Genomic DNA, 9,289 nt, shown 5'->3' on the forward strand with positions numbered 1-9,289 from the left:
TGTTTTGACCAAGGGAATGAGTGTTGTATCATTTGCTAGAACTTGTAATAAGATGCGGCTTATTGATATCTTTGCCCCATCCATCCTCAAAAAAAAATATCTTTGCCCCATCTTGAGGGGAGTGTTGGAGGTCCTTGTAATATGTAAAGTAGTAGAGGGGCTTAACTGTAACTTGTAAACATTATAGTAGAAGGATAGAGAAGCTGGATGAAGCATCTATCGATTCACACTAGAAAAATCCTCTGAGTAGACAATAATCGGCGTCACTCCCTGTTGGAATGTACAGTGACAAGGTGCGTGTGGGCACTCCTAGATGAAGATATTACGGAACATATTTGCATCAATCAGTGTAGGAATGCAAAGGACTGGATCTTTTTCCTTATCGAATCGTTGAAGCACGAGGATTTTATTGAGGTAACTGTCACTCTCTGAGCAATTTGGAATGCAAGGTGTAAAGCTGTCCATGAATTAGATGGCTGAACTGGATTTCGTCCAAGTGGTGAAAGCTCCCGGTGTTGTCTCTGCTCCTCAAAGGGTTGCGCCGGTTGGATTGCACCGCCGGAAAATGAAGTTAAAATAAATGTGGATGCAGCTGTGTCCGAGCAGGAGAGTAGAGGAACAGTTTCAGCCATATGCAGAGATGCGTTTGGAAGATTTATGGGTGCATCAGTCTTAGCTGTACCCTGTACCTGGAATTTCTGATCCGGTCATTCTTGAAGCGATTGCTTGCAGAGAAACCCTTTCATTGGCACGAGACTTACAGGTCCAGAGGATTCTTGTGGCTTCCGACTGTATGCTGGTGGTCAATACGATTCACACGCCATCCTTGTGCAGCTTTCACAGTTTCATTCGGTTCTGCGAGAAATCAAGCATCGCCAGGCTACATTTGAGAAGGTGCAGTTCACACATGAAAGCAAGAGATCAAATACACATGTTCACAACTTACCTAAAACGAGGAAAGCAGACGCAACAGGGGGAACAGCACGCTGGAGACCTGACCCATCGCGACGCTCCCCAGGGCGCCGCCGGGGGCTCCTCCTTGCGCCGCCAAGTCAGGAACAACCAAACCAACTCGCTGTGGACACTTTCTGCGAGGAAGATGCAAAACTAATCCTGGGCTGAGGACGTCCGAGCATGTGATTTTGACGAGAAGAGAGTTTCTGTGAGGCAAGCGTATAAACTGCAAATGGAGTTGCTGTCGCCAGGGACTGCCAAAGACACGGCCAACAATCCTGATAGATGTAGTAAAAAAATCGACCAGGCTGAAATCAGAAGGCCAACAATCCTGAGCAAGGTGAAGATGCATTCTCAGACAGTAGGGAGATTGCGCCACGCCTCTGATGCATTCTCAGAAGAGCAACGCGCGGCAGGGGAATTGGGGCGATCCGCAATGACTCCTCGCATGAAGCTGCTGGCGTGGAGGAAGTAAAATTCCAGCCTGCGACTGCGAGTTGAGGAGGTTCAGATGGGAGACAAGCCTGGGAGTCTGCAGTTCCAGCTTTCCTAGTTGATCATGTACCTTGCTAATGCCAAACGTTGTGTTGCGTAATAACGCTATGCTTTACCCCTAGGAGAACTAATCTTTTATGGTTCAGGAAACAAAATTAAATCGCCATCCAGGGAACTGAACCATAAAAGATTGACCCTATAATGTCTCCTCTCCTCCTAATCTACACAGAACGGATAAACTTAATCAATAGTACACTGCCGGGCAGGGCCGACCGAGCCTACATCGCAAGCCCCTCAGTCGCCGTACGCTCGAACATCAACCTCAGGGACTTCTTCACCTCATCGTCTGCGAACACGAACTCCACCGCACCCAGGGCTAGCCGAAACAGCTCAGACTTGCTAAGACCTGAAAAATTCCGCAATGTTCAGAATCTGTAAACAAGTATATACTGTTGGAATGAAGAATAAGTTCTGACTTCCAGGTTCAGTCTGCGAGGGAAATGAACGTACCAAAGGTGGATGCGACGAGGTAATACTCATTTGAGAGGCTTGTCGAAAAGAGTCCAGAATCGTCGGTGCACACCGACAGAGGGTGCTTCGCGTTGTACAGGTCAGCTGCACAAGTTCAGACACACAGAGCATTAAGATGCTTGCTGGGGCTAGTTTTCTGTCAAGGATTGTGGGTTCTACATTGTGAGGAACAGACCAAAGTGATGAAGCTCTAGAGAAGGGGTGCCTCCGGTCATAACATTGGAGGTTAAACATATCTCCACCTGCAATTTTTCGTGCAGGAAGTAAGGTAAGCATGGGTGACATAGAATAGCTAGAGATAATGAATGCCAAGGAACAGAAAAGGTCACCGGTATCATCGATGACTTGAGCTTCTTCCACTCTTCGTCATTCAGGCAGCAGACATGACCCAGCCTTTGAGGGCAGAAGTCCAGTACTGCTTGGATCTCCTTTCTGTTTGGTACCTGTTGTTCACTAAGCTCTAATTTCATCGGTCAAACAATATATGTGCAAATTTACAAATAATGTGTCAAGCAAAGAATGATAATAATTAAGTAAACATTGCTTTTGTAACTTGTATGAATGTGTTTCCATACCTCACCACAGTGAATTGTGATGGGAATTCCCAGCTCTTTAGCATGCTCTAGAGCAGGCAAGTATGTCTCCCTTAACAAATGATGAAAGAGCCATGGAGTATTAGCAGATAAATAGTTAACATGTCTTCATTTAGTTAAAGCCAGAGCGCAAAATATTTCTTACCATTCACCTACGACTGGATTGCCGGAGAGATCGATTCCAACTACACCTTGATCCTTCATTTCCATGGCTAAATTAACCTGGTGAAAAGAAGAAAAATATTCGACATTGTCCCAAGTTTTGTCCAGAGTATAAGCAAAAGCGGAACGTTTCGTCATACAGTATCCAATGCTGCCGAAGTTGTCTCACGACGGTCAATGCTTAAAAGGAGCCTAACATATATCTTCTTTTTCTTCATGTCACCAGCCAAATCACTCATAGGTGTAGGACTTAATGCCCCATCAGTTCTTAAGTTAGAATCAAATAAAATAACATCAACGTCCTCAACAGCTTTAAGACCTTTAATAACAGCATTCATGTAAGACCGCTTGGTCATCCCTTTGCCTTCATTATTCTAGGAGAGAAAAGAAACACAAAACTAGTCAGAAAATTCCGTCATAAACTCATAAATTTCGAATTACGACAAATGAAATATCAAAAAGTAGCACCTTAGGCGTAGTCCTTATTTCCAAATACACAACGTTCTCGGCAGCAAAGTCTCCCACAACCTGTTTCAATTTGTCTGCAGAATTAACTGTCATGTACAGTAGTATGTAATAATGTGAAATGATTATTAACATACCTCCTTGGTGATCCTTGTTACCGTATCATGGTCAGTCGTAAGTATATGAAACAAATCAAAGAGCTTAAAACACTCCGGGAGAGATCTGCTGTCTGTTATTAGAATCCGAGTCAACAAGCAGACATGGAATTCAAGCCAAAAAAAAAATCCCAACAGAGAAACATAAGTATCAAGTACCCATCAGATAAATACTTCCAAAAGTAGGATCAAGTGTAAAATTTCAGAGATATACATCTCCGTTCATAATATGTTTCGATATGACTTATGAGTAGGTAGCTATATTACAAAAAAAAATTACAACGAATTCATCTACTTACTCTTCATGATCACATCTTTAAAATCTTCAAAGACAATGAGTCCTTGGTCGCCTAGCTGTTTCGCAAGCTCTCTATTCAAGGAATGACAACAAGAGAGTGTGAAAAATTGTAAGAGCAGAAATATGAAAGAACTTGTACATAGCATTGTCCCCAATAAACATGTCAGCCTCCCATCTCAATGGACAAAATTAACATGTCAAGTAGTAATAGCAACGCTACAAAAATTATGAAGTAGAATACAGAATGAATACTGCCAAATGAATAGTATACAATAGGAACATAGATATTCTATACTCATGTTGAAGACAAATCAATTATTGCATCTTAAAATCATCATCATGGTGGTAAAATTGGTAACGAAAAATTGGTACTGGAGGAGTAAGTAGCAACTAGCAAGGGACTGAAGGGATCTGCTAAATGACAGATTGGGAAAGGTGGTCATTACAGTATCAGATGATAAATCGTTCAGCAAAACGATCTGGGAGAACGGGAGCAGATGCTGTTGCTCCTTGGGGATGCAGAAAAACGTAACCAAATCCGCTACCACGAACTCCAATCGCGCTGCTCTACCGTTGGATCAGCACGCCACGACTGCCGAATGGAATGTACGAAGAACTGAGGGGGTTGGGGAGGGGGGAGGGAGGAGGGGAGAGGGAGCGGTACTGACAGCAGAGTGGAGTTGCGGACGGAGCCGTTGAGGTGGGCGTGGAGCTCCACCTTGGGGAGCGCGACGCACCACTCCATCGCCTCCTTCTCCGCCTCCGGTTTCCTCTCGGTCCCCATGGCGGCTCTCCCTCTTGCTCCGGCTACTCTGTGATTGGTTCCGTCTGCTTTTGGATAAAAAAACATACTGTGCGTTAATATCGTCAAATACTAATTACATTCAGCCTTTAAAACAACACGTTATTCTAACAATATTAGAGTACGGGAATGGTGTTTTGGCACCCGGGAGCATATGCTCCCGGTTGTTAAACTTCATTTTAAATACACTTTCAAAATGTTGAAAAATTCAAACACAAAATTTGGTGGGTACATTTCAAAATTCTACACGTTCACAAAGTGGTTTCACAGAAAACCGACATTTTAAGTGTCATTTGTAAAAAAGACAAATTTTGATGTAGGAAAAGGTTGTGTACGAGACGTTTTGTTTCTCTTTTTCATACAAGTCACAAAAAATGTCGTTTTTTCGTAAAACTTGATGTGCGCACGTAAAATGTCGATACGTAAGCGAGAAATTTTTTGTACGAATTTTTTCGACATTTCAAAATTGTTTTTCGGGTGGCAGGAGCATATGCTCCCATGTGCCGAATTGAATTTCTGGCATACACAGTTTTTTTTTATAAACTTTGTAGCGTTATTTCAGATAAATAATTGGATTTGCTTAAAATCATGCATCAGATTTTTTTTATTAAGTCAGTCGGCCCCTTATTCGTTAGATTTGCCTCGTAATTTATCTTAATATGAAACTACAAGTGGGTTTCAACTTTCAAGTGAGATTTATGTAGTTGCAAGTAGGTTGTAAATGAGATTTTCTTATAACTGAAAATTATATCAATAATGTTACCTCAAGATTCGTGATGGTCTATGAGTGTTGCAGTAGGTTGTAAGTGAGACTTGCTGACGGCATATGTTAACTCTAAGTCGCCTAAAATGTAGATGTGTCCGAAAAAATATTATCCCTAATGGCATCAACAACCCTCTAAAAAGCCGTTGGAAATAGTTCAAAAACTATCCGGTGAGTGAAATGGTTAGGCGTTCGCTGGTTGGACGCCGGTTCAATGGTCATAAGGAACCGATACTTTTCATTAAACAAATATTTTGTTAAAAGATTATGCTAGAATGTATATTTAGGGTGAACTTCATTGACCATTCACGAATCTGAGTTTAGATTCCAACCTGCGGCGACATTTTCTTATGCGGTTTTTTAGTGTGTCGACTGATGTCTCTCTAAAAAAACCAGTCAGATCATCTTTTGGTTTTTTAAATTATGCTATTAGGCCGCCGGATAGGAAAGGCTGTCCAATAGGGTTGGGTTTGATGCGGCCTAAAAACTGTTCAACACCCATAGGGAACGTGAGACAACATGTGTTGCCATTTTGCCACATCGGTTGATGACCGATAGGTCAGCCCAGTCATCGAGACATCGTCTGGTTAGCCTAAACTAATGGTGCATTTGCCTACCGGTCGTTTTTTATTAGGGTGACACGGGTTTCCTAGGCAGCGGCAGACGATGCGTCTCGTCAACATACAACAACGGCGTATGAGATTGCCATACGCAGATGGGCAACATTGTCAACTTCACAAGCAAAAGCGGAGACGTAGGAATGAGCGGTAACATGGGAAGAGGCGGCGCGAGCATCAGCAACGTTGGTCCTAGAGGTGTCATCAAGGACGAGTAGCTAGATTGCCCGACAAAAAAAGAACGAGGAGCCCGATAAAGCAGAGTAGGAGTCGTTTTAGGGCACCCACTCTAGGGCACCCACCCAGAGGACCGTGATGATGATGATTTGGTGTGGTTTAGTTTAGTTTCAGTTTTAATTGAATATAATTCATATTTTTAACACATAATAAAATTTAAATGAAATTTCAATATATCTTTGAATTCAAATATTTCTATTGGGGGACGCGGCTGGACATAGGCGCTCCATACGGTTCTACTAGTGTCAGCGCTCCCAAACGTCTGATCTGGCGCTGCTACCGGGCGCCGTATGGAGGTGCAACTGCATATACTCTTGATATATGATCCCTAAGAATTATTTTATTATTTTACAAAACAGCTATGTTGATTTTGTTAAAAGGGGTAAAAAGATAACATAAACAAATTATTATTTTGAAAAGTTATAAGGAGCTAACCTGAAAATTTTAGTCTTCAGAACAAACACATCGTTAGCCAACGGATATTCGAATGTACCGTGGATGGTAGTTTTTTTAAAGAAAAAAGTGTCACGTGACAAGTTTCTAGGGCCCACCACCAAAAACCCTAACAACTGGGGTATGGATTCGTGCCAGCCCGTACGTCCACGGCAGATTCACGTCCATCATTTGTACATGAGCATGAGACAATTGTCAGGTTTTTCAACAATGAAGACAGATTAGTTTCAAACTTGGACCGGTGAAATGCAAGGCTAAGAATATATGCGTGTGACTAATTCTTAGTTGTTAGTCAGATGATGTCATTGAATCTTAGTTGCAACTCACTGTTAACACGAATTACGAAAGAAATATTAGGGCTTGTTTTTCAAAGGATTTGTAAAGGAATTTTATATGATTTTTACACTACATAGGAATTTATCCTATAAAGATCATTTTATTCAAAGGATTGACCCACCAAAAAAAAATCTATTCCTTTCCTACACTACAATCCCATAGTATTTATAGCAAGAGGCTAGACCTAATGAAAAATTTCCTATGTGTCTACGACAAGTAGCACATGCACTCAATTTTCGTAGAAATTTCCTAAGTTTTTCATGTGGTGCAATCAAATGGCTCATGCAACTGAATCCTGTGGTGTAATCAAACAACTCATGCAGCTGATTCTTGTGTCTTTTATTCCTATAGGATTCCACATGCCATGACCTGCATTTTTCCTAGTCATGCACTTTCAAAATTCTTTGAATCAAACATGCCCTAACAATCTGAAGGCTTATTTCCTATTTGCAACTTCACTTGCACCTGAAAGGATATTAGTTACAATCCAACTTGCAACTCAAATGCACGGATGACGATGCAAATCTGAAGATGTATGACTCGACTGAATAAAATTAGTTGAGAACTAGCAAAACACATAATACATACAATGATGCAAAATAACCTGCGTTGGAAGTCGCCTGACACACGGTCAAGAAAACAGATCTTGCTCAACACTCAAGGCATCCGCTATATACAACAAAGCACACCTTAAGAGCTAGTGGCAATTCTTAAGGTTTATCTTATGCATAATAAAAACTGCATAGAGAAATAAATTCACATGCAGAGTATAACTTGAGCATAGAGAAATAAATTCACATACAGTTCTTAAGTTATTTCTACAAGTTGTGCTAGTGACTTTTTTTTTTCCTAAATAGAAGATAAAAAATAATATGCAGTGGGGAACCCACTGTCTAGTTTTTTTTAAAAAAATACCTAGACCAGCTGATGGCCAACACACATCTACAAGCTCCATGGTGTTACCCGTCTCTAGTATAGAAAACGTACGCTGTCCATCTCAATAGCCGGAAGTTAACAGTTACACGAAAGGCATGAAACCAGCCTGATTGGGCATATGGAAGCGTGAAGTTTGCATGCATGTGCACACCTTTTCCAGCTTCTTCCTCAGTCCTCTAGACGTCAGCTTTGGAACTGCGACTACATATACACATACGCTCATCAAGCAGCTCGACCACTTCACTCCACTGTCCATCTTCCAGTCCCTCAGGCCTTTCCATCGATCAGTAACAACTAACAAGCAATCAGAAAGCACAATGGAGTCCCAGAACATGGAGGTGGATGCCTTGGTCCAGAAGATCACCGGGATCCACGCCGCCATCTCCAAGCTCCCGTCGCTCAGCCCGTGCCCCGACGTGAATGCGCTCTTCACCGACCTGGTCACCGCGTGCGTGCCCCCGAGCTCCGTGGACATGACCAAGCTCGGCCCGGAGGCGCAGGAGATGCGGGAGGGCCTCATCCGCCTCTGCTCCGAGGCCGAGGGGAAGCTGGAGGCTCACTACTCCGACATGCTCGCCGCCTTCGACAACCCGCTCGACCACCTCGGCATGTTCCCCTACTACAGCAACTACATCAACCTCAGCAAGCTGGAGTACGAGCTCCTGGCGCGCTACGTGCCCGGCGGCATCGCGCCGGCCCGCGTCGCCTTCATCGGGTCCGGCCCGCTGCCGTTCAGCTCCTTCGTCCTCGCCGCGCGCCACCTGCCCGACACGGTGTTCGACAACTACGACCTGTGCGCCGCGGCCAACGACCGCGCCAGCAAGCTGTTTCGCGCGGACAAGGGCGTGGGCGCGCGCATGTCGTTCCACACGGCCGACGTCGCCGACCTCCGCGGAGAGCTCGCCGCGTACGACGTCGTCTTCCTGGCCGCGCTCGTGGGCATGGCCGCCGAGGAGAAGGCCAAGGTGATCGCGCACCTCGGCGCGCACATGGCCGACGGGGCGGCCCTCGTCGTGCGCAGCGCGCACGGGGCGCGCGGGTTCCTGTACCCGATCGTCGATCCTGAGGACATCGGCCGAGGCGGGTTCGAGGTGCTGGCCGTCTGCCATCCCGACGACGACGTGGTGAACTCCGTCATCATCGCGCGCAAGTCCAACGATGCTCATGCCGATGGGCTCCAGAACGGGCGAGGCCGGCAGACGCGCGGCTCGGCGCCGGTGGTCAGTCCGCCGTGCAGGTTCGGTGAGATGGTGGCGGACCTAACCAAGAAGAGGGAGGAGTTTGCCAACGCGGAAGTGGCCTTTTGATGCCATGGAACGAATGGACGTGCAAGGTCATTACTCGTTACGATGTGTCGCTGCTTGATCGCTTGCAAATCGTACGTGTTTTTTCTCTCCATAATACTCGTGTAGTCCGAGTCATGTGTTGCTTGTAGCCTATAATTTAAGTGTTTGTACCCTATATCACAATGTAAACTCCAATCCAAATTAAA

At 44.4% G+C, this 9,289-nt stretch overlaps 2 protein-coding genes across 2 annotated transcripts; one reads left to right on the forward strand and one right to left on the reverse strand.

Annotated features, from left to right (window-relative positions):
- Nucleotides 1-1,516: 1,516 nt before the first annotated feature.
- Nucleotides 1,517-4,501, reverse strand: LOC127331751 (N6-mAMP deaminase). Its single transcript, XM_051357937.2, has 11 exons — nt 4,322-4,501; nt 3,655-3,725; nt 3,338-3,429; nt 3,204-3,263; nt 2,876-3,109; nt 2,719-2,795; nt 2,556-2,625; nt 2,310-2,423; nt 2,156-2,222; nt 1,960-2,064; nt 1,517-1,855 (listed from the first exon to the last, which is right to left on the reverse strand). The coding sequence occupies exons 1-11, from the start codon at nt 4,435-4,437 to the stop codon at nt 1,728-1,730; spliced, it is 1,134 nt and encodes a 377-aa protein (XP_051213897.1). The 5' UTR covers nt 4,438-4,501; the 3' UTR covers nt 1,517-1,727.
- A 3,597-nt stretch (nt 4,502-8,098) lies between these two features.
- Nucleotides 8,099-9,289, forward strand: LOC127331752 (probable nicotianamine synthase 2). The gene has a single exon (XM_051357938.2). The coding sequence runs from the start codon at nt 8,115-8,117 to the stop codon at nt 9,102-9,104; it is 990 nt and encodes a 329-aa protein (XP_051213898.1). The 5' UTR covers nt 8,099-8,114; the 3' UTR covers nt 9,105-9,289.

This window comes from Lolium perenne, chromosome 2 (genome assembly GCF_019359855.2).
Source record: "Lolium perenne isolate Kyuss_39 chromosome 2, Kyuss_2.0, whole genome shotgun sequence".
Taxonomy (NCBI): domain Eukaryota; kingdom Viridiplantae; phylum Streptophyta; class Magnoliopsida; order Poales; family Poaceae; genus Lolium; species Lolium perenne.